The sequence below is a fragment of the Zeus faber genome (genome assembly GCF_960531495.2).
Source record: "Zeus faber genome assembly, chromosome: 9".
Taxonomy (NCBI): domain Eukaryota; kingdom Metazoa; phylum Chordata; class Actinopteri; order Zeiformes; family Zeidae; genus Zeus; species Zeus faber.
Window position 1 is genome coordinate 6103522 of NC_137197.1, and position 26104 is coordinate 6129625.

Below are 26104 nucleotides of genomic sequence, written 5' to 3' on the forward strand. Positions count from 1 at the left end.
ACTGCAGCCGTGTTTTAACATTCGCTGCGCGTTCACAAATCTCTAAATGGCTCGGAGCCAAAACGCGGCTCTGATTTGCTCCACCAATATGAGCTCTTACAGTCATCTGGGAGCGCCTACTAACTGTACTACTACTGCTGTGATACTAATGTACTACTACTACTGCTGTAATACTACTGTGCTACTAACCATACTACTTCTGTAATACAACTGTACTACTACGACTGTACTACTACTGTACTGTACCACTACTGTACCACTACTGTACTACTAACTGTATTACTACTAATACTACTACTGTACTACTAACTGTACTACTACTGTAATATCACTGTACTACTAACTCTACTTCCACGACGACTACTACTGTACTACTCACTCTACTACTACTGTACTACCACTAATGTACTGCTACTGTACTACTAACTCTACTACTACTCCTTTAATACCACAAACTGTACTCATACTACTGTACTACTAACTGTACTAAAAACTGTACCTACAGTAAAGACAGAACAAGTAGAAACAGCATTTATTTACTACGCTACAAATTGTTGGCACAAACTTCCAGAAGATCCCCTCCTTGGCCCAAAATTAGGACTTAAATCCAGCATCAAAGCACGTGAATATACAACTGCTTTTCGGCAAAGCAGCCTTTCTTAAATAACACTTACTGTACATTTGGGTTTCTGATGGAACCACTAACACTCAAATGAAATAAGACAACACAGTCGGTTTGTGGGAGTCGTCTATTTCATAAAACATGTGATCCAACAGGCGTTCTCATTTGTCTCCCCCTAGGGACGTCAAACGGGGGCTTCAGTAGAACTGGAACCGCCACCCATCTGAGTGACTCCACCCACGGCTTGAGCGCCACCGCTACTGTAAACCGTCTGTGACCAAACTGCCGACGATGGAAATCTGAGAAATCCGGTAACGTCGATCCGCGGCACGGATCAGGCAAAGTGGGAACGATCGTTTTGAATGAGGCCTCACGGATCTAATATGAGTGAAGATTCAGCGGCTGGATCGGTTATTTTCGCCTCAAATTTGTTCGGAAGCAGATTTGGGTGGACTGATGAGGTGAAATAAGTGAGAGTAAACGTACTTCATAAAACTCATGCTAAAACCCCATTGGCTCACGGAAGTAGGGGCCTCAGGAGGGTGGCTCCTCCCACACTAACGGACTGTCAGGAACAGGATGCTTTTGAGGCATGTTAGAATGTCTAGAATGTATAACCTGAGTGGTACTTTCAGCAAACAAAGACATGTTTTGGGCACCTCAGAGACCGATATTGACTTGTTGAAAAGGAACATAAAAGGTTTCCGTTAAGTAATTTTATATCTTTTTAACTCTTCATTTTGATGCTTTTATTCATCTTTGGTTTTATATAATATATGATATTTCGAACGCAGCACTTTGAATTGTCCTCGTGTATGAAATGTTCCGTACAAATAAACTTGCCTTGATTTATCAATCAGCTAACAATGCATGCATAATGAGAACCCAAAAAAAAAAAAAAAAAAAGCTTTGAAATCTTTAAGGTGGAAAAACGAAAAACAAAATCGAAATTCAGGAACGCGATGGAGGGGTGAGCCGCAGATCAGGACACGCTGTTCACTCACTTGCAAACATATAAAACTAAGAAAAAACGTCCCCCCCCCCCGGTTCTTCATTCTCTTGCGGGCGGAGCGCGTGGCGGGATCGGTTAACCCTGCGTCTCCGAGGACGACGGGGCCCAAATCGCATGAATCACGGCGCGAAATGAGGCAGGGCCCCGGCGTGATTCATTAATGGAAATGATCCGTCAATATGCTGCAGTCAATTCACACGTGTCAGCTGTGCTCGCCGCACAATGGGCCGCTCGACTTATGAACTCCCGGCACCACTCCGCGGAGTCCATAAAACAACTGGCAGCGTCGCTGGGGAGCGCCCCGAGACACCGCCCCCCCCGCGCGGACCACCAGATGACACAGATGGGGCGAAGCCAAACAAAGAGGAGGCTCCCTTTGTACAAAGTGGGACCCCTTTCAAAAGGCATTCATGCAACAAATTGGGGAAATCTGGCCCCCGCGACACCGCGCGCTTGCTCTTTTATGACCGCCTGACGTCACAGGAAGCGCGGTCGGGATTTGATCGCCCCCCTCTGCCACAAAGGTGGCTCGAGAAGGACGACAAAAAAAGTAAAAAATAAAAATAAAAGAAAACGTGTCGTTAAAAATCTAATGTGTGAGTGAGGTAACAGGACTGTGTCTGGCTACTTCGCGCTGCTGCATAATAATGAGCGAGACGTAAAGAAGCTTAATGAGGTGAACTATACACAAGGAAAACTGTGGAACAGGCTCTCATGTTCCCCCCTTCACTGGTGATGGATTGCTGGCTAAATATAGCGCTGCGACTTCAAACATGGCTTACATTCATTGTGAAAACATCCTGACAGCCTTATTGACACACATCTCTGGCTTGACAAGTAAAATTGAAGTTAATTATAGATTATTCTCCCGCCCCCACCACGAATCAACAACATTGAGTAATTATTCCTGTTATTAAAATAAACACTAGAAAACATTTCTCGGAGGCAACGCTGTGGGAAAACAGCGATTCACAATGCCGGTTGTTGTTTTTTTTAAATGACAAATTATCCGAGAGGTTTGTTTTCATGTGAGACGGTAACGTGCACACGGGCCCTCGCTCGTCTTTTCTTTGCTCTTTCTTCCTCGGCTGCACTTCTGCTGCTGCCGCAATCTGCATAGAGAGACATTTGTCATCATTAGCCCGGCTCTGACAGTTGGCACCCGGCACCTAAGATCTCTAGGACCGGGCAATTATGAACCCTTCAGCCCTTATTTGGGCAACATTGCCTAATTTCATCACGGGCCTCCCTGCCAGCATTTGATTACCGCACGTCCCAGACGGAGAGTGTTGCGGCGCGTCATCCAAACCCCCTTTGTTTCGAGAATCCCACGGCGCCGGGGATGGATCGGGTGCACAATCAATCTGAGATTCAAAATGGCTTATTGGGCACGGGGGCCGCTGCGAAGACTCTGTGGAGTGAGCGTCGCGGGGTCAGCAGGCAGATGATTACGGCGCCCACCTTTAGACACCGGACGTCTCCCGGTCATTAAGATTAATCACACCGCCGCCCGTGCATTGTTGCCTTTCTCGCCAGTTAAGGAGATAGCCCCCACCCGAAAAAAAATAATAAAAAAGCAAACAAATAAAAGGCATGTGATGATACCGCACGCGGACAAACCCACAGCGTAAGCCACACCGAGAGGCTGAGAAAGCAGGAATAAACATAGAAATGAGGGGATAATAAGACAGGCTCTGCCTTCCGACATAAGCACTCCTTAGCATTGTCATGTTCGACAAAACGCGGCGCTTAACTGCATGCTAATACAAAAGGTGGAAAACACAGCACCAGCACTTTCGGCGAGGGGGAAAGCTTCCGCCGAGCCGACGGCCGACGCGACGGAGAAAAAAAAACGTGAACACTTGTCCCTTTTGAAACAGACACCGCACATTTTCTGGATCGTTATTTGGGCAAATAAAACAGAAGGGTTAATGTGCTAAATTGATGCAAATACATGCATGCAATTTATCACAAAGGCTGACAAGCGTGCCGTATTGGAGAGGGGGGAGGTGCTGGTGCTGGTGGGAGGGGTGTGGGGTGGAGGGTGTTGAAGGGCCAAATGAAGCTGAGAAAAATCAATGAATTTTCCCAAAGTTACACTTTTCTTTCCGCTTCTTTCCTTGCATTGTGGGAAACGTATCCATCACAGAGTGTAAAAGCTGAGTGCAGTGGCGTGTTTCTCTCAGGGCTCCTGGTTTAAAACACAGGGGACCCGTGGAGCTGATCACTGGAGGGTCTCCAGGAGCCCCTGGCTACGTTGTCCAGCTTCCCGACAGGGAAGCTGGTAATACCGACATAAAAATAAAACAAATGAGCGGATGTGATCCAAAGGGGGTCTCGGTGTGGGACACGGGCCCCTCAAAAAAAAAAATTAACTGGCTTCCCCCGCAGAGACGCCATATTGCTTGGAATAATAGTGTTCCGGTGATCGAAAAATCCCAATGACAATTGCATTTTGAGGGCAAATGAAATTGTAAAAGAATGCCTTGAAATGAGTGGCTGTCCCATGAGATTGAAACGTATTATTTCGCACAGCTTGGGAGCCAGCGCTGATCTCACATGTCTTGAAGTGACAATCCTCCTAATCTGATTTATATAGAAATATGTCACTCTATTAACTCCACTTGGATTAGTTTGCGCTCGCATCTGCCTTCAGTTGGGATTTGCTTCCCGAATCCCGTTTTCAAGCTAAAACGGCCCCAGATAATAATAACTGCATGGAGGGGACATTATATGTTCATGTTTAATAGGATTAATAATATAATACGATGGTATCTGTCTGATTATGAACCTTAATAAAATAATTAATTTTTTGCAAAGACCTTCATTCAGCTTAAAATTGTGACACCAAACGTAATTGCTTTGCTTAGTTTGGCGAAAGCGCAAAAACAATAGAGGAAGAAAATATACAGTACAGGCTCAGTGGGCACGGTTGAGCAAAAATGAATAAACCGACTTAAACACGGCGCCCCAGAGGGTCACATGGTTCAAAATGATTTCTATTTGCTTAGATTCCCCCTTGGGGGATCAATTTCTTTGGATATCATTTTAAAGATTAGGGCTAAAAACCTTAGCGCAGACGTTATCTTCTTTTTTTTTTTTTTAATAACAAAATGTACAGGAAATACAGCAGGTCGCCAAGAACTGATGTGTGTAAAGTAAGTACAAATGGTATGAATAAAGAACGTGCAAGTATAACGCACGTGCATGGTGATGTCTTACACAAATTTGCATAATCTCCCGTTTATTAAATCCATAGGGGTCAAATTTCCTCATGCTCTCGACAGCATTAAAGGAATAAAACTTCCTCGGAGGATGTGTGGGCCGTCCTTTAAAGAGCCAGTTAAGCAAGAGGACCCAAACGGGTGACGCCCATGTCCTGCCAGGCTAACAGGAGGATCAGTCTTGCTCGGGGAAAACAGAAAAGAAAAAAAAAATGGTGGCCGAAAAAAAAAAAAAAAAAAAAAAGACGAAGGAGCGCGGAGGCATGCTGCGGAGACAAAGAGGCCTTCAAACACGGGTCACATGCCGCTGCAAAATTAGGGGGAAGTCGAGGCCATTGTATTGATTTACACAATCACGCAAGGCAGCGCGGCGGGTCCCAAAGAAAGGCCTTCGCCGGAGAACGGGGGCCTCGTATATCATAGCCGATGGATCCGTGGCGGGGAGGGGAGGGAGGGCGGGGGACGACAAAGCAGGCTATGTTGGAACAGGGTGGGGGGGGGGGGCGAGAAGAGAGGCTCCCGAGGCGGATCCGACAGCTACCGGGGCTCCAGAGCAGGGAAGCAGGTTGAGTTGCTGTAAGGTCGGTTTGGGAGCACATGCTTCGGATTAAGAGGCGATAATCCCGATGAAGACCAACCCCGCTCCCCCCCCCCGGCCATGGCCGGCGGGCGGGGGACGGAACCGGGGGGGGGGGGGGGGGGGACTACGGTGGGGACCGGATTTAGACGCGTCGGCAATGGAGAGATAGCCTGGAAAGTAAGTCCTGGAGTCTGGTCGCAGCCAAACTCAAGGACGGCACTGCTGGGTATTTCATTTGAACCGAGACTAGTTTGTGTTGAGTGATTGTAACCGAAAGGTATTAATTAGTCATTTATTTGGTTATTCTGCGCTCTTGTTTGAGAATAAACATGGAATATATCGGTTTCTTAATATTTCTTGTTTGTATTATGTGTTTTGGTCTTTTAATACTCAAATGCCTTTAAACACCTAATACTGCTTTTGTACTTTAAACAGGTCTTGTATTTAGGGTATTGGTCTCTGAGTTTGTCCTCCCCGGCTGAATAAAGCTTTCTATCCATGTATACTCATACCTGGTTAAAGCTACAACTCCAGGGATACCACGTAGAAAGCCCACATGCATATTTTCTGCCCGGTAACGGTGCAAAAAGGTTCACTTAAAGATCATTACCCGAGCGGCTCCGGTGCCAGTGCAAGCGCTAACAGGATGTGACGATGATAGGAATCACCTCCACCATCTACCGGGGTCCGCCACCCATTCCCACCCACCTCCATCCACCCCCACCCACCCTCCGCCAGGCGAACTCCACATGCTTACTCTGCTCCGAGTGGGGGCTGACGGGCTGCAGTTTGCCCTCATAATGTCTGGTGTTGTGCAGTTCTGACTGCGGAGGAGACGAGTGTAAAAGGCTTTGTGTTCCTTATCTGATCCACGCAACGCAGTCCGTTTGAAGCCTCTTCAAAGGGCTCACGGTACCTTGTGAGATGCGGTGCCAGTGCGGTAATGAGAGCAGGACGGTTTGGCATCGGTGCGGCATCGCTTTATTGTGAATCTCTGTTTTAGCTGCGAGGCGACTTGCACAGAGAGGCGCACGTGCAGTGTAATGTGTTAAAAAAAATGAAATGAAAAAATTAAGCGTTTTAATCGGTCGTATCTGTTTTATATCATCAATTCTGAATGTTTGTTGGTCATATTATTTTCACGAAAAATCTGAATTTTGTATTTCTTAACATTATTATCAGTGCTAGTACTATCATTTTTGGTCATTTTGAAAAGAATGGGTGAATTTGATTTCAACTCTTGTATAAGCATTGTGATTCCCATTTGCCATTAGTGTTTCCCCTTTGTTTGAATAAAACAGCACTTTTTAGTGGCCAAGATTTGTTAGATAATAATAAATTAATTAATTAATAAAACAAATTACACAGAAAACACTATTTGAAAATGGTTCAGAATTTAAATTGCGTAAAACGTTAGAAACTACATATAAATTGCAAAACAATATGTGAAACTTGAAATATATATGGATATTATCTTCTTCTACTGGGATTTCTATATTATAGTTGTACAAAATATTTAAATTGGTTAAGTTAAAAAAAACAACAAAAAACAGCATCGGGAGGCCTAAATATCTACATTGTGAAAAGCAAAAAGGTCGTTAAAAAATGTGTTTCTACCAGGACCAGGACCGTGCACACACGGATTGCAGATTTAGCCAGTTGCATGAATATCATACTATCATAGAATATTCACAAAATACATAACAACGATTTTTCTCTTTCAGGATCAAATGGGATGATTTACAGAATATAAATTAATAGACCAGGACATTATTATTTATTTTAACACCGTTGATATCAATAGCACGTCGTTTGAAAATAAAGAGTGCCTTTTGATATCACCTCCGTCAAAAAAGACGCATATATTTATTTCTAGGATGATAATTGAATAATTATAATTATGAATTATAAAAATGTAAATTCTAAAGTACAAAAATAGATATATTAAATAATACTGCTGCCATGTCGAATAAGAGAAAAAAAAGGTTAACTAATTAAATTTAGACTGGCATATTTTATTCCAGTCCTCGACCCACCTACTGTCCTGTATCGTCTATGAATCTAAAAAAAATATTTGAAAAAACAAAATCATCCAGTCCACAGAAAGTGAAGCAGGAAAATCCAGTCTCCTTCTCCAATGTGGAGGCGCTCCCTCCTCGGTCCTCTGCCTCTACCTTTACTTCTCCCGCTTTATAACACAACACCGGGGATTCGTTTGTTTTCGGTAAACACGGACGCGGTGACGCACCGGGCCGTGATTGGCCCGCCCCGCCTCCGCCCCTCCCTCGCGGACCGGTCCGTGCGCGTCCCTGCGCTAAAACGCAGGCGCGGCGCGTCAGGAGCGCACACCGCACGCCTGGACGGACCATAAGCGGCCATCGCAGGGGGAAATAAAACACCGTTTTATGTTTTTTACTACTCAAAATACCCGGGGTTGAGAAGGAATTTCGATGACTGTATTAATGTTTCGTGATAATTGGCTATAACCTACTCCAGTCCAATGCAGAGCTCCATGGTGTAGCCGCAGATATTTTTACGCATGGTGCGCTCAGCACAGCTCCAGGGATAGTTGTCCTTTTTTTAAACATCGAGTAGACACCTTTTTTCTTCTCTGAATCGCTCCTTTTCTTCTCTAAAATTGGCTCCCGTACAAACAGCCGCGTTGGATCCCTCGGCGTACTGCGAGACTCCGGTGTACAACCCGGATCTCTGCCCAAACATGATCGCGGCGCAGGCCAAGCTGGTGTACCACCTCAACAAATACTACAACGAGAAGTGCCAGTCCCGCAAGGCGGCCATCTCCAAGACCATCCGGGAGGTGTGCAAGGTGGTGTCGGACGTGCTCAAGGAGGTGGAGGTGCAGGAGCCGCGGTTCATCAGCTCGCTGAGCGAGATGGACAACCGCTTCGAGGGCCTGGAGGTCATCTCGCCCACGGAGTTCGAGGTGGTGCTCTATCTCAACCAGATGGGGGTCTTCAACTTCGTGGACGACGGCTCTCTCCCGGGCTGTGCGGTGCTCAAGCTCAGCGACGGCCGCAAGAGGAGCATGTCCCTGTGGGTGGAGTTCATCACGGCCTCCGGTTACCTCTCGGCGCGCAAGATCCGCTCCCGGTTCCAGACCCTGGTGGCGCAGGCGGTGGATAAGTGCAGCTACCGGGACGTGGTCAAGATGGTCGCGGACACCAGCGAGGTGAAGCTGCGCATACGGGACCGGTACGTGGTGCAGATCACCCCGGCGTTCAAGTGCACCGGGATCTGGCCGCGGAGCGCGGCGCACTGGCCGCTGCCGCACATCCCCTGGCCGGGTCCCAACCGGGTGGCGGAGGTCAAGGCGGAGGGCTTCAACCTCTTATCCAAGGAGTGCTACTCGTTGAACGGCAAGCAGAGCTCCGCGGAGAGCGACGCGTGGGTGCTGCAGTTCGCCGAAGCCGAGAACCGGCTTCTTTTAGGGGGATGCAGGAAGAAATGCCTGTCGGTGCTGAAGACTTTGCGGGACCGGCACCTGGAGCTGCCGGGACAGCCCCTGAACAACTACCACATGAAGACTCTGGTGTCCTACGAGTGCGAGAAGCACCCCCGGGAGGCGGACTGGGACGAGAACTGCCTGGGGGACCGGCTCAACGGCATCCTGCTGCAGCTCATTTCGTGCCTGCAGTGCCGGAGGTGTCCGCACTACTTTCTGCCCAACTTGGACCTGTTCCAGGGGAAGCCGCACTCCGCGCTGGAGAACGCGGCCAAGCAGACCTGGAGACTGGCGAGGGAAATACTGACCAACCCCAAGAGCCTGGAAAAGCTCTGAGGTAAAAGCAACAAAACACGTCTTTAAAATAACGAGGCTTAAATGGAGATAATCAGGAGCTTCACTGACAAGGAAACGCAACAACAATTTGGGGATCTATTTTAAGACTTTGCAAATGTGACTGTCCTCTTTTTCGGCCTGTTCCCAAGTGGGGTTTTTATTTCCAGGTCAGACAAAAAAATGTACAATTCCCCCCTTATTATCTCGGAGCACATTTAAAACTGCGATTCATCGCGATTTCTTTTTTTTTTTTAATCTTTATTTATTTCATTCTTATTTTTTTTTCCACGGTTGCCTCAGTTTGCTTCAGCAATTCTTTAAAGACCAAATTTTTGATGGTTTTATGATCCTTAGGAAACTGACAAGACACGCACACAAACGTGCGCGCGCGCGCGCACACACACACCTCAATCGTGTGATACACACAGTAAATGGATATATAAACACACATACACATAAGGAATACATGCACTTAAACACACAAAATGCTTTACCGTGCAAAGCCTATGGGGGGACAGCAACTGTTCATTTTACATTTTATACTGTATATACATTCATAGATTGTGGTTCCAGTGGTCTGAAATTGTGAATGTTGTTCTGTGACACGTAAATAGGATTCACCTGTTTTTTAAACTCTACTCCTGAACCATTTTTTTTTTGTGGTAGACGTTTTTATTTTTTTATTTATATTTGCATCCGTGGTAGTCTGACTCTGATTTCATCTGTTTTTCAATGGACATGTTCTAATTTTTATTAAAGTTTACATTTTTGATAGTAGGCCGACGTTTGTGACGTTTAAAAAAAAAAAAAACATTCCATAAATTTACTTGAATTATTATTTAAAGTAATTTCTTTGTTGTCTTTTATACCTTATATACGTAGGCCTACGTGATACAAAAAAAATGAAAATAAGAAAATATATATAGTATATATTACAGTCTAATTGAAGAAAAATGCACTTGAAATACACTGGATTATAACATCTGTGATATGATTTTTTTTCTGTCTTTGATTTAATTTAAAGAGTTAATAAATCAAGCTGTTTTATATTTGTGTCCCATTATGGTTCCTTATATTTAATTTGGAAAATAGATGCACGAGTGGGAAAAAAATCCACAATATATTTATATTTGGTCTTTGGGCTTATTCTTATTACGCTTTCCATTTGAAATTAGTAAAGAAAAATAAAACGAGTGTGTAGGCAATATGATAATCTGGGAAAAAAACACAACAGCCAATACACCATTTGTAAAGACCGAACAAAACCCAACGTGTCAAAAAAAACATCCAATAAAGTAAATTAAGAATAAATAATTACATCTAAAAACAACTTTCCACTGCAGAATATCTCGACTTTAATCAGCCTGCATAGGCCCCCCAATAACATTATACGTAAACGTAAGAGAAACGTGCATGAGAGTAAAATAACTATTTCAAACACATTATAGGGAGGAGGACAGTGTTAAAAAATGCAAATAAATTAACAAAATAAAATGCCAATTTAATCTATTCAGGCAGAACATTTAGATTGGGAATAATTTGCAAAAATCGACCTTGGTCTGCACATAAAACTGCACGTAAAACCAATAGTGCCGTCATGAAAACACACCCCTGCTTTGGGGAAAAATGTTGAAAAATAAACATTTATTTAAGAAGGCGATATGACGTGGATGTGCCCGTCATTACGGCGACCGATCGAACGCGGCGGCGCGTCGACGGCGTTCCACTCACCTTGGGGTCGACTCGGGCGAAGGCGGGGTCCTCCTCCTCCACCTCGAAGTAGATCTCGGTGGAGGTGACGGAGAGCGTCCCCCTGGACACCAGCGCCGGGGCGACGAGCTGGGCAGGGCTGCTCAGCACCACCGGGCCTGGGAGCGTTTCACGAAACAAATCAAATTATATTACACCGCTGCGAGGTGGACGCGCCTCCGTTTAGATACACCCAAATCGATATTTAAATCGTTAAAAAAAAACTCTGCATTGTATGTCACTATTTATATTTGATATTTTATATTTCTAACATTCCTAAATTACAGCGACGACCGCACGGTGCAAACCATGCTGTAATGTACAACATTCTTTTAAAAAGGCAGAAAAATGAAACCGGGAAAAGTGTGTTTAAATTGTGAATACATCGATATCAAATATATATTCAAATTTAACATTATTAATTATGTTATTTTATTTAATCACCACATTTCGCATAAATTAAAATGTTTACTTTTCGGGTTCCTATAAAAGCACAGCGAGGTCAATCATTTCTCATACACTGGAAAGTCATTGGAGCAAATACGAAATTGTTTCCATTTGTAAAAGCTGAATTTAGTAGGTGTTCTCAACTTGAAACCAATAAATTAAGATGCAGATATTAAGTTCAGAAAACCTAAAACATTAAAGCTTTTTTTTTTTTTTTTTTAAGTTCAGAGGCCCGTGCAGGAACCCTGGAGAATAACACCGCCCCTGGCTCTCAAATCGAAATAATTGCCCAATATTTACGGCTGCTTTCCAACAGCGATCAGCTGATACTGATCACATTTCACCTCCTCCTGAAATCGGGATTGTTTTTTTTTTTTTTTTTTTTTTTCTATTATCGATTTTCCCCCCAAACTCCAAAGAGCCACTTCGACCTCTCATCAATCTTAATCTGCGCCCCTCAGCCAATTACGCTCGGCAGTGTTACAAGGACACGAGTGGCTTTTTCCTTTTGGTCTCTATTCCCACGGCGACGCCGCGACGCCGCCGGCAACCGCGCCGCACGCGGCACGCCGCCGGTGCGGTGCGGCGCGGTGCCGGTGCGGCGGCGGCGCCGGAGCGGCGACCTCATCCGCGGCTGTTTTCGGAGAACTACGGCGCTTCGCGAAGGCCTGGACACGCGATGACGTCACCGTCTTTGGGAGTCAGTCCAGTGACGTCACTGCTAATTTTATGACGAAAGGTTTATTTGTGACAAAAAAAACCACTTAGGAATAAAAATACAGCTGAAGGCGAAATAAGTGTCTCAATAGCCAGAAAGCCATAAAAATACACCCTGTAGATACATGTATGGATATAATACAAATATATTAAAATAATAGTAAATATAATAATAGGCTAATACTTATACTACTATTCATCATAATAATACTACAGCTGGAGGTGCAATCAACGTTTTAAAAACAACATGACATAATAATAATTATTCTTATTATAATACTATCCCTTCCTGTCATAATTTAACACGATATAATATTTAATTTCCATGTCCACTGGACCTGTATGGAAAAGTAAAACACTTCAGGGTTAAACTGCATCCAGAGACACTGTGCAGCCCTGAGCATTAAGCCGCTGCATCCAGGAATAGGATTAAACCATAATCCCCGAGGGGATTTTTCCATAATTAGGCCGAAGCATTAAAATGTTTACACAAGAATAATGAAATTATTTCTGGGTATAAGTCATATAAAATAAAATACAAATAAATGTCGCCGAAACAAGGAGCCAAGTGAAGAGCGTAGTGACCCAAATGTTTATGAAATTATTCCAAAGAGACCGCGCATGTCATCCAGAAGTAGTCATAGTGAATGTAAAGGCCCAAAATAAGAGACAATTATTACATGAATAAAAAGCTGAGTTGGCCAAGGACTGACCGTGCACGTGGACATTTATTGTCAAACGTCTGTGCGCGTGAATCGAAATGAAAACGCCCAAAACACGCGCGCGCGCGCGCGGGCGCGGACACACACACACACACACACACACGCAGCGACAGACACACAGGGACAGACACACACACAGACAGACAGACACACACACACACACACACGCAGCGACAGACACACACACAGACAGACACACACACACACACACACACACACACGCAGCGACAGACACACAGAGACAGACACACACACACACGCAGCGACAGACACACACACAGACAGACACACACACACACACACGCAGCGACAGACACACAGAGACAGACACACACACACACACACACACACGCAGCGACAGACACACAGAGACAGACACACACACACACACACACACACACACACACACACACACACACACACACACACACACACACACACACACTTCCGAGAGAGGGAGTGAGCTGTGCGCGTTGCAAGTGAATGGGACCGCAGTGCATTGTGGGAGATGTCTAATTAAGATGACAGTGCTTGTTCCCGGACGGAGCTGAGACCAAACCACATTGTCAGTATTGAAATGTGTACTTGGTCTCAGATAATGGAGTTTAATGAAAAATAAAATTGTTAAGGCTGCAGAGTGCTTAAAATACATTTAAAATATTTATTTTGAATCAAAAAAAATATATATATAATTACCAAAAACAGATTTTTTTTTACATTATTCCAAACCTATTTTATTTTTACTTATTAAATATTTAATCCCAATCATATATATATATATATATATATATATATATATATATATATATATTAGAATGTAAAATGTACTGAAAGTGAGAACATGAGTGTCTGTATTCAGTTCCTTTACTTCATCTTTAATGGCTCGTCTCTCTCTGAGCTTCTGTTCCACGGCACAAGTTGACCACTCCACGGCTGGTTTGATGCCGGTGCAGCGCCCACACAGCTCCCGGCTGGAGCACAAACCCTCACGGAGAAGCTCCAAGTACCCCCACACAACCCCCCGGGCCCCGGGTCCGAGCCCCGCCCCCCTGACCCGGCGCTTGGCAGGAGACGCTCCGTGGGTCCCAGAGCGCTCATTAGGGCTCTTCATGCTCAGATTAGATCCACAGCACTGACAGTGCACACTGCGAGGGGAGCTCCACTATGGGGGGAAACACCAAAGCACCAACAGCCAGACTAGAAAGGACTTGGCTGGAGAAAGAAAACAAAATAAACAAAAAAAACAACAAAAATAAACAAACGAAACATTTTTTATTTATTTATTTATCTTTTAAATAAATAAATAAATAAATAAATATATCTCTGATTATTGTCAGGCACTACAAATTAGATAGCAATTTCCAATCTCACCGGCAGGGACATAATGCGTGTGTGTGTGTGTGTGTGTGTGTGTGTGTATGTGTGTGTTTGTAATAATCCCATTCAGAATTTGAGGAAACGTCGATACCCAGTCATCAATGTTTAATTTAAAATAAATTCAAACATGCATATCCTGGCAGGCTGTGCTATAGGGGCTGAACTCAACCTGCTGGGCATTAAGTGCTGAATTTAGCAACACTTTGGTATTTTAAGATTAAGCTTAATGTAAGATTTAGCAGCACTTATATGGGACACACTGCGAGAGTAATTAGTAAATACTAGTAAGTAATACCAAGATTAGATGCCACTATAAGATGACCATATCAAACAAAATGTGTCTGAAATAATAATAATAATAATAATAACAATAATAATAATAATAATGAATATAGCTGCGATCACAATTTTTTTAAACAATTATTCATCCATTTTGGGGTTAAATTCTTTGATTGCACTTTGTAAATCAACAGAAAACAGCCTTCACAATAACAATGTATTTTATGAGCCTATAAATGAAGTCAAATGTGCAAAGGACTTTGTTCACATGCTATCACGTAATCTGTGTACTCCGCCAACTTGCACGCAAGGATTTTCTCCGTTGCGGCGTACATCACTGCGTGGCGCCATCTTGGTGAGGTTGCAATTGTTGATCGCAAACCTCTTACACAAAGCTGGAGTGCCGATCTGGATGTTTTTCGAACTGCGCCATGTTGGAACTTTACACATTATTCATTTTGTCTCCGGGTTTGTTGGATCCATCACATTCATAAAGTTCTGACATTAGTTACATCTGCACATGCTGCCATCTTGGTGATGTCCAGACTGTTTTCCAATCTCTAGACTGCAGTGCTATCATCTGTACGTGCCGTCATTTGCGCATGAGCGCACGTTGCGGCGATGATAAAAAAATACAGTTTTTTACTAAATTACTCCACAGTAATCCATCTGGATCAAATTTGACGACGGCATGTCGGAGCTTCCCCCGAATACACATTTTATTCATCTTGTCTGTGAGTGCGGAGGATCCATGACATCCACACACCACTGACGTCAGTTTTTCATTTAGAAAAACAATAGGTCTCCCGCCCCTTTGGGCCTGAACCCCTGACAACAATTGCCAGTTAATTTGAAAGTCAATTTCAAATCTACGAAGGGGTCAAGGTCATTTCACCATCATCAACCGACTCTGTGTCTTTGAAATCAATAGTAAGTACTTTTAAGTCATTTATACCGAGAAATGTAATACATCTTGGTTTAGGAAAAAATAATCTTGAAAGAATTGGATTTGAATTGGAACACAGCGTAGTTATCTGTCCTGCATGTCAGAATACTTGCCTTTGAGCTGAGGAAAATGAGTTATGAGGAGTTTTAAAGCAGAAGTACCAGACAACCAGTTGTTCTGCTCCTTTAGTAAAGAGTCACCACGAACCTGCAGGAGCCAGAAACAAGCTTCACAACCCCTGATCGCCACTGACCCCACGAGTAGAAATGTGCTTTTCCCGGGGATATTCAAAGCCAAAGGAATGTGAACTCGCTTAACTAAAAACAGAAACTTGAATTTTTTTTTTATATATCGTCTAATGGCAGTAAAACCAACCCAAATGCTGGCTTAGCTTCAGGACGACAAATAAAAAAAGGACTTTTACTGCAGGAAGTAGTATTTAATTTCTATATTATTTCCTGCTAGCCAATACACAATAACAGAAGAAAGAACGACATTTAGAAAGACACTCATACCATATCGTACGTTAATATATTAACTTGAACTAACTGAAACTAATACTTTAAAGTATTAGTTATGTTGTTTTATGGCTTTTAACCACAGAAAAAACTATTGTACTATTTGGAATAAATGCAGACGGAAAGCAGCACGTAGTAGTACATCCATAGCAGGTAGTCACCCCTGCGTAGCGTGTAGTACCAAGTACAGAGCTTCGGCCGTGTTGTAATTCCGACTGGACACCAATAGTTGGCGGTGTATCACAATGAGTGGCAAATATCACTGATACACGCTTTAAAAAACAACAACCCAAAAAACACAGTTGTCCTCCGTATTTTTGTTCCTCTCAGACCATTTGCTGCTCGGTAAACCACGGAAAATGTTTCTGGGCTGTCTGACGGCTGCCACTGTTGACTAATGGATTCCAGTAAAATATATGTTATCACAGGGGCGGTAAAAAAAACAAACAACAGACTTTGCTTATTTCAAGCTCCGTTTGTTTGCATGCAGCCAAACGTCTGGAAAATGCTCAGGCTGCAGGTGAACTGCGGTTAACCTGCAGCCTGAGACCCGAGCAGCTCGGCGTGGAGTCCACACTGTGACTCGTGCACGGATCCGGCGCCGTTTGCAGGGGGAGGCGCGCCGGGAGGGAAGGAACTGAGTGGACCGCGTGGAGGAAGAAAGACGACCCTAAAAAGCGAGACACGGAGAGAAAGGCGGAAAAACGACGAACGCAGAAAATCCATGATATGGTGGTGAGAGGGGATGAGTCCTCTCACCATCTGACCCAGAACCAGAGGGTGTTTGTGAGTTTGACGGAGTGCGAGACCGGCCAGAACATGGAAAACACTCGTTTCAGAGCCGCCCCTCCCCAAAAAAGAAAGAAAGATTTCTCTGCCAAGTTCACTGAAACTGAAACAGCGTTCAGACTTTGAAAGCTGACGTTGCATGTAGTAATTTCATTCCAGTGTATGGTTATAAAATGCTTAAAGAGGAAAGTTTGATGGGAGTTTTTCAACAATATTTAAGCTGATCGGAGGGTGAATTACAAATAATCTTTGAATGCGTTTTGCCTACTGTTTTAATCACAGTTTTATTAAGTTATTGGGAATTTAGCGTAGTTTAGTGTAGTTTTCTCTGTTCAACTCAGTTCAGGTACCTTTTGTTTCACTTCACTTTAATTGTGTAACGATCATTTGTAAGATTCTTATATTATCTTCTTTAAGTACACAGTAATATTACAATACAAATGGATTTCCCGGAATTCTTTTATTTTTATTTTTTATATATACTAGAGCTGGGAAAATTAATTTTTAATTATTGTGATTAATTTGAATTGTTTAAGTTTTGTTAAAACATATTATCATATTATATTTTGTTATATTATTGTATTATATTTTATTGTATGGTCATACTGAATAATGCATGTGGTGTACAGGTGAGGTACAGGTTAGAATTGATGGGCATACACAATGGAACATACAGTTAAAACCTATTATGAGAATACACCATTAAGAAAATGAAAATATTTGCCATTGATGTAAATATAGGAATTACAAAGGACCTGCTTTATTTACGTTGTGTCCTCCACAAATACTTATAAATAATGAATAATGTAAAAATATAATGAATAATGTAATAATAATATATATAAAATATTAAATAATGTGGCTCTTCTACTTATAATAAATTTGATAATATAGTTCAAGTTCAAGTTCAAGAGATTATTTGTCACATACATACACATACGGTCGTACATATATGCAGTGAAATGTCATGACACCCGGTGATTACGTACAAGCTCTATTAGCTCGAAAAATACTCAGATGTGCGTAAAGGGGCGGCGCCACAATCGCGATTCTGGGTTCTATAATTATATAATAGGATTAATTATCTGTGTTGTATTAAATATACATCTAAATACTCCTAAATGAAACTTTACCATAACTTATCTCCAGTACTATTAGGCTATACTGTATTATATATATATATATATATATATATATATATATATATATATATATATATATATATATATATATATATATATATATATATATATATGGCTAACCTATAAGAAAATAACATAAAAAATAATAAAGAAAGTAGACGTGTAATATATATTTTAAGCACCAATTTGACATGGCATTTCGTGAAATGTCTAATAGGATAATAGTTTATTTAAATTGAAAAGTATTGGGAAGATTTCCATTTAAAATGGTATTTTCAAAACATGTCATTGAAAACATTTTATTTGCATGTTGTTAGCCAGAGGTATGCACTGCCCCGCTCACAGAGAATGAAAAAAGGAATCACATACTAAATAATAGTATAAAAAAAAGTTTGTTGACGTGGCGGTTGTGCAACAGTCTTTCCAACTTCAACCACCGACTTCAACTTCACAGCGGGGCCAGGGAAGTGGAAAGTAAAAACGCAATAACGAAGACCAACACAGAGCGTAAGGGTTTCTATTTTTTGCTTGAATGCGATGGGTGTGCGTAGCGGTATGGCAGCGGTATGGTGTGGTCCTGGACTAAGTGGACGTGGTGGAGCGCCGGGCAGAGTGCCGGGGAATGCGGTGTCGGGACTCACCCCCCAGGTTGTCCATTTCCTTCTCCTGTAGCAGGCTGCCGGCGTCGTCCTCCCCCTCCAGGACCAGCTCCAGCTCCGGGTTCTGGCTGGACAGCGACTGGCTGCGCACGGCCTTCTGCGACCGGACCACCGCGTCCTCCTCCGTGCCTGGAAACACACAAACAAGCACGCACGCGGATCAAAGGTGCAAGCCGCTGCCGCGACCGCCGCCGAGCACAGCGAGGTATCAGCGTTAACATAGGACAATTCATTTGAACCCATATTATGTCTGTTTTGGGACGAGGGAGTGCTGACCTTGCAAAGTTTAAAGGTCCTGTGCCACTGCGATGTGGGCTGGAGATAGACTGGATATTGCAACATGAAATGCAAATTTCACCCGAGACATTGCCGTAGCTTTAGCTCTGCTCAGACATGTCGATGGAACACGCAAGAGGATTTCCAAAGCTTTTCCAAATGTGCCGAGGTTCTATCCAGACACACTTCATTATGCTCTGAAGACAATTTTGTCTAGCATGAGAAATGACACCGATACAGGGAACACCAAGTGTCAGGTCTCTAGGTGAACCGGGGCGGCGGAAGGTGGATTTCAGATATGACTGCTTATTATACCGGAACCGGGCTCTCTGGACCGTAGCTTGTCGGGATTTACTACCACTGTGGCCAATTTGAAAAAGATTTGCCATTCCAGGCCTGAGGTATAGCCGTTTAGCTGGCGTCGTAATAATAATAACAATAATAATAATAATAATAATAATCACAATAATAATAATAATAATAATATTAATAATAATACTCAGAAGAATAAAAAAAAAAATAATAATGCAAAAAATTAATTTATATAATAATAATAATAATCCTACCATAATAACATAAATCATCAATTCCCAGCGTAGCACAAAAAGAAGAGAACCGATAAACAGCTTCACAGAGTCAGATGTTTCAAATTGCACACTTTGAACCCCCAAAAGTCCGACCCAAATCAGTGTTGTGAGCTAAGTGATGAGCAAGGCTTTCAAGTGTCACACCAGTGTCTCCAACTGAAGAAGGAATCTGTTTTCCATAGCCTCACAAAGTGCATGCGATAGCATCTGCCAGGTGATTGAAGGCAGAATCACACTGAAGAGGAACTCTACATCTGCATTACTAAGCCATCGACGGGGGAAGGAAAAAAAAGCACATAACAGAACGCAGCCTTTAAATGCACATAATACGTAGCATTATAGTACGCGGCTCATTCATGCATTCAACATTATTTCCGTTGGCCTTTCAGTTATCTGAAATATCAGGGTAAACACATGCGCGGAACAAAGACACATCATCTTTTATTTTTAAACAAGGTCAACAATGAAAGACTATTTTTGTCTCGAAATAACCAGAAATGGTGTCAAGGGATACGTCTCCAGCTCAAAGTCAATTAGGGAGACTATTTGTGACTCGGAGGCACAGAGAGCAGCGCCGAACCGACAGCAGGATTAAAAGGCGGCTCCAGCAGGGTTTTATTGTGGCGTTGTTAAAGCCGCGTGTCCATACGTCCCAAAAACAAAGATGAGCCTGGCGAAGCATTCATCAACTTAAATCAGCTCGCATCGCACGCGCGACCGGCGCTCGGCGTTAATGCGGATGTGCCTTTCTGAAGTCCCCCCCCTCATAGGAAACCGCCGCAGAAACTCCCGCGCGAAGCACCAATCAAGGACCCGGGAGGCGGCTGACACCCCGTCCGACATGTTTCCTTTCAGCCTGCGCTCTTAATTTGGCGCTCCTTCCCTCTCCTGTGAAACATGCACCTCGTCTTCCAAGGGGTCACATTTGACTGTTGTCAACACTGCTACCGCTGGAGCGGAGACCAAAAAAAAAAAAAAAAAAAAAAAAAAAGTCTGCTTCCTGCTCTGTCTCATATCTGGAGTTCTTTCATCAGCGGGAGGGAGGACGTCAGAGCGTTTCGGAAATGGAATTCTGTGTAATGTTAAAGGCAGAAGCCGGCCAGCGGTCACAGATCAAAGCCGAGCGGGATGAAACTTAAAACTGTAATTCTGTAAACCGTCATTACGCCGGGAGTAAATAAAAGGGGAAATTGAGTCAAAAAACGGACGTTTTGATTGGCAAGCCTGAGCGGTGGGGAGCTGTCTAAATAAACCAGACTGATTTCTGCAGGATCATGACCGGCGTAAATGAGCGGAGGTGCAGCAGCGCGAGGGGAGGGAGGGGACCAGCCCGGCAAGCCACGTTGCCCACAATGCAATTTAGTTATCACGGAACCAGTAATACGGCTATAAATAATCAGAAATGAAGAGCTAAGACGTGAGGGGGAGAATGTGCTGACACGAAAAAGCCATCTCCTGCTGACTGATGGACCATTGGTTCAGAGATGTTCGTGCATCAAATTGCGTCCGCCGCCATTTGTCAGAGTTAAGGACTTCCAGCGCGGAGCTGTCGAGGCAGACTCATTACAAAACTGTTCCAATTGCTCACCTTGTCCACCGCGCGGTTAAAGGAAGGAGAGAGGGCGACCCGTTTCATGGCTGCCATAACTCACCTGCGACCAAAGGGGGAAAACAAAATCTAGGCCGCAGTCCATCATCGCCCTGATGGTAAGTGGACGTCTGGCCTTCACCAACGGAAGCATAAACACCTCAATTTAGGGCATAACGCGCTCATTTCGAGTGTAAATTCTTTTGTATGTACTGCTTAGCGCAATGTGTCGTACTCAAAGAAAAGACACATTCGTGGTTAACTCAGTGTGATCATCAAAATGTAGAATTCACTATAACAGGAGCCACGGTGCTAAAAAATCCTACGGTACATAAACACATCATGCTACACTCAGGGGCTAGTTGCGTCGTCTTAACAATGAATGCAATGACACTGCTAGAAAAGCAGAATAGCAGTTAAATACTCAAACTTACATTTCGTAGACATTGACATTGATTAATTATTATCTGAATTATTAGAATTAAATAATTATTTAGCGGAAGTAAAATTCCCTATTCCTTTATAAAACTGAGTTGATCTGATATTATATAATAATATTGTAATGGTCCCTTTGAGGGAAACATGCAGTACAGACATATGAAAGCCAAGATGAAAACTTATATGATCTTATGAGCCGATTCATAAGGTCATGTTCTCCACTTCTCGTCTACAGTCACTTAACAGTGCGTGTTGATGGAACTCTTATTTTGCAGAAAGTACAAAAAGGAAAATATTTTCTTTTGCCAAGATGCACAAGGCGTCTTACCATCTGTGAGAAAGCTTTTTGTATTTTTTGTCTAACTGACGTCTCAAAACCACATCTTTAATTCGGCACGTTGGTGGTCCAGCAGGTTGGACGACACAACTGTATTTGTTTCACTAGGATTCCCATCATATCGTAACTGATATTCCAAATGATCCGCAGTGTGTTGGTGTTTGGAGAGCGATCAGTCGTCTCCCTGCGTCCTTCAAACGCAGAGCTAAGAGCTCGCTGGGCTTTTCAGGGCGGGCCCTCCCGACCTCCAGTCTCCGTGCGCAAGCGTCCGCCGCGGAGCCACAGGCCCCGGTGCCTCGTTCGGGTTTTCCGAGGACAAGTCCAATACCGAAAAAAACTAATAAAAAAGTAACATTTCCCAACAGATGAAATCATCACCTGCAGTCTGGAGAAACACGATCCGCGCGCTGAAAGAACCCTGTTGGCCAACTTGTTTAGTAATCTAATAAGTGGAAGATGGGAACAGACGTTATATAACCCAGAGGAAAAGAGATTCTACTCCACCTCTCTATGTGTGAGTGGCACGAGAATGACTTCAGCACCTTAAAAGTAATGATGATGATGATAATAATAATAATAAAATATTCCATGTAATGATTAAAGTAAGAGGAAAATTAATATATTTTATGATGCGTCTTAGACTGATGAATATGGAAGAACACTTGAAAAACATGACACATAACCTAAACTATATATAACAATATACAGTATAATAAAGCTGGGTTGAGAGCATGTTGTATTCAAAACAATATAACACGCAACACGACTGTGAGATTTTCCGTGTAGATTTAAGGGTGATGAAATGAATGGGGCGCGATGCGTTCCCGCCAACACGCCCACGTCGTACAGTTATGAACTGACGGAGCGATGGACGCGTCCCGGCGTCGGCTAGTTTTACTGGTTGGCGTGGGACGGAGGCGAGCGCTTTGAAACTCCCGACTCCACGGTGGCGGTGCTGGCGGGGGCCCGTGGTTCCTACGCCGCAGCGCGCCACCGAGGGTTGCCGAGGATTCTGGGAGAAGGCGTCTCTCCACCTCTGCGCCGCCTCTCCTCAGGAGAAATCCACCACATCATGTTTCACTTAAAGCCCCGAGCCCGCTCGTGCCGTTTGCGCACTCTTCGGGAAGAAAAGAGCCGATCTCACAAAGTTCCCGGCAGTAATTTAATATCACAACTGTAAATACCGGACGATGAAAATATATCAGGTAATATCACATAATCAAGTTATGCTGCGAATTGTTTTTGTGTGTTTCAAAACAAGCAAAGGCATCTCGAGGGCTGCCAACGGCAACGGCTTAATGTGTCATCCCGTGGTGGCTTCATACTGTGAGTACTATCAAGTTCAAGTTCAAGTTCAAGTTAAAGAGATTATTTGTCACATACACACACATACGGTCGTACATATATGCAGTGAAATGTCATGACACCCGGTGATTACGCACAATAAGCTCTATAAGCTCGTATCAGTGGTGGAAAGAAATACAATATGTAATTACAAGTACTTAATGACTGTATTTAAGTACATCTTTCAAGTTACTGAAGTAAATTCAGTCTCAGAGTTTTGACCTTTATTCCATTACATTTCAAAACAAATATCAATCTACAAATAACTATCGACTCATTTAAAAAATAGAAAACTATTCATTTGCATTTAATTTAAATAATTATGCTTTAGACTACATTACTTTATTACTTATTTTTATTTTTTAGTGTTGGACTCTTTATCAGTATATATTGTTAATTTGGTGTACATTCTGCTGCTGCTGCTGCTGCTACTCTGTACTTTACACTTCCCTATTGAGCTGCAATGGGGGATCAATAAAATAATATCTTATCTTACATTTTTTACTCTACTACTATTAGTTCTAACCGGTCCCATTTAATTATAGTTAAAAATAAATAAATAAATAAATAGATAAATAAATAAATAAATAAAAAACAGGGTGTGGAATTAAACTTCTGATTTAGGATTATGCATAAATGCATTAAATCAATGAGGTCATCAGTGATTCATTTAGATCCTTATAAACAACTATGGTTCCACCACCACTACTATTTTATTATAAATTGTAACCAGGGTCTCCATGAGTACCGTCAACATTTTTAAAAACCAGAAAGAGGGTTTGGTTGATACGCCGAGGAAACCTGCCTCCTCCTCCTCCTCCTCCGCAGAAATACCCGGCTCACACCCGGTTCACAAATCACACCGGCGTTCATCGGTGCTCCGTGAGATCCTTCCCAATACGACGCGTCGTGTTTCTCCCCTGAAACGGCTCCGTTTTCCCACCTCCCAGCCGGGATCTGTTCCTGATGGAGGCTCTGGCCTCCTCCGTGTCCTCTCCACGGGTTGCGCATTCCGCGGGATTACGTTACGCTGCCCTCTGCCATATTACTTTTATTTACTGACGATTGAAACGCGAGACAACGTTCCACTTCCTGTGATGCAAGCCGCTCATTTCGGATTATTCTTTTTTTCTTTTTGTTCCCCCGCCGTAAACGACACCTTTGATGTGTGGGGGTCGATCCCCTCTGTCAGTGATTACCAGTCCTGTACCTGTGCACCGCACCGCGTCCTCTTCCACCGCTCCAAACACCACCATCGGTGTTTAATAACCTTCACATCTGGATTCCGACTCACGCGCCCAACAAAATAGTTCTTCTGCAAAGCGTGGATTAAACAAAAACTTCTCAAAGTTAATTTGCGTTTAAAGGTTTTTACATTTGGAGTTCTGAACATGAAAACCGGGCAGTTTTGGCGGCCCCTCCCAGATGCGACGGCTCTGGGAATTTAACCAAGATCCCACCCCCCCCAAAAGAAAAGGGTCCTGACAGGTACGTGACAGGCACGTGTGATGAGCTGTCAACTTTCAACTAATCTACCGTTGGTCGATCTACTCGACAGCATCTTCTTTGCTGATGACCTGGAATGATAACGATCTATAGTGATTTAATGTGACGTCGACTGACCCCTGCAGAACCCCCTTGTTTTGTCCTGGAACGAGGTCTCAACGGTGATGAACGGCCACGAGAAAACTTGGTGCATTACGGCTTATCCTAGAAAGGCCATTTGAGCATTTTAACCGCAGCGTGTAGCAAATACAAATTCTGATTCTAGTTGGGTTTTTTTTCCCCCTCAAATCCAAACGATAAACTATTCGACAGTTATTAAAATACCTCAGATCCATCTGACCACTGCATCTCTGAGTTCATCAACACGAGCCATCTGCGGCCGGCTTCAGCTCGAGCCCTGCGATGCGGTTTTATATTTGACCACAAACACCGTCCCGACCCGTTCCTGTGATTTTCAAAGGCCCGATTCGGTCGCTCCGAGCCCAGGTCTGAGACGGAGCAATCCCTGCGGCGGGGCATTATGGGATGGACTTCCTCCTGAAGTGAGGATCTATACGCGTGGCGGCCCTGGCGCATCACACCGTGGCACACTCACCTGACAGCAAGGACACCCGGAGGTAAAACACCCCGTTAAACACTTGGATCAATATTAACGTGGCTTCCATTTCATGCTTGCCCAATTCCAATCACCGCGCGGTGCAGTCTGATGGCGGCCGTAACAGGGAAGGTTATTAAAGGAGTGGAGAGACACAAAGTGCTGGCCAAGCTGTCAGCGCTGCTAATAGACACAGAGCCCAGGTTAACCGCACGCACGCACGCACGCACGCACGCACGCACGCACGCACGCACGCACGCACGCACGCACGCACGCACGCACGCACGCACGCACGCACGCACGCACGCACGCACGCACACACACACACACACACACACACACACACACACACACACACACACACACTCCTGTGTGCACACATGAGCATGCACTGGAACAAACACTTGCGTGCACTCACAAAATAAATTCACACAGTTATAAATACAGACACAGTATGTATATAAATATACACACACGTATGACTACACACCTGTATAAATACATGTATAAAAACAGAAAAACACACATACATGAGAATGAAAACACACACACAAATACACACAAACACACATATATAAATACCCACACACACACACAGAAATACACACAAGCATGCACCAGAACAAACTCATGCATGCACTTACACAAAATATATTCATTTATAATATATACAGTGTGTATATACACACTGTACATAAATATACACACACCCCATGTATAAATACAGAAAAACACGTATATAAATACAAACACGCATGCACACACACACATATATATAAATAGACACACACATATACAGCTTATAAATAGATACACGCATGCCCAGGCAAAACACATACACAGCAATACAT

At 43.4% G+C, this 26104-nt stretch overlaps 2 protein-coding genes across 2 annotated transcripts in view; one reads left to right on the forward strand and one right to left on the reverse strand.

Moving 5' to 3' along the window:
* nbeab (neurobeachin b) overlaps nucleotides 1-26104 on the reverse strand; it is a gene marked incomplete at both ends in the record, with an annotated part of 275893 nt that overhangs the window by 69676 nt on the left and 180113 nt on the right. The window contains 2 exons of the mRNA XM_080007466.1: nucleotides 10969-11105; nucleotides 18565-18711. Coding sequence (XP_079863592.1) covers nucleotides 10969-11105; nucleotides 18565-18711 — 284 coding nt within the window. The remainder of the gene's footprint in view (nucleotides 1-10968; nucleotides 11106-18564; nucleotides 18712-26104) is intronic.
* mab21l1 (mab-21-like 1) lies at nucleotides 7924-10278 on the forward strand. Its single transcript, XM_080007467.1, has one exon. It carries the CDS (start codon nucleotides 8158-8160, stop codon nucleotides 9235-9237), a length of 1080 nt encoding a protein of 359 aa, XP_079863593.1. The 5' UTR covers nucleotides 7924-8157; the 3' UTR covers nucleotides 9238-10278.

What these genes read in the sequence shown, in the direction of transcription:
- mab21l1 (XM_080007467.1), top strand. Translation starts at nt 8,158, where the DNA reads ATGATCGCGGCGCAGGCCAAGCTGGTGTACCACCTCAACAAATACTAC.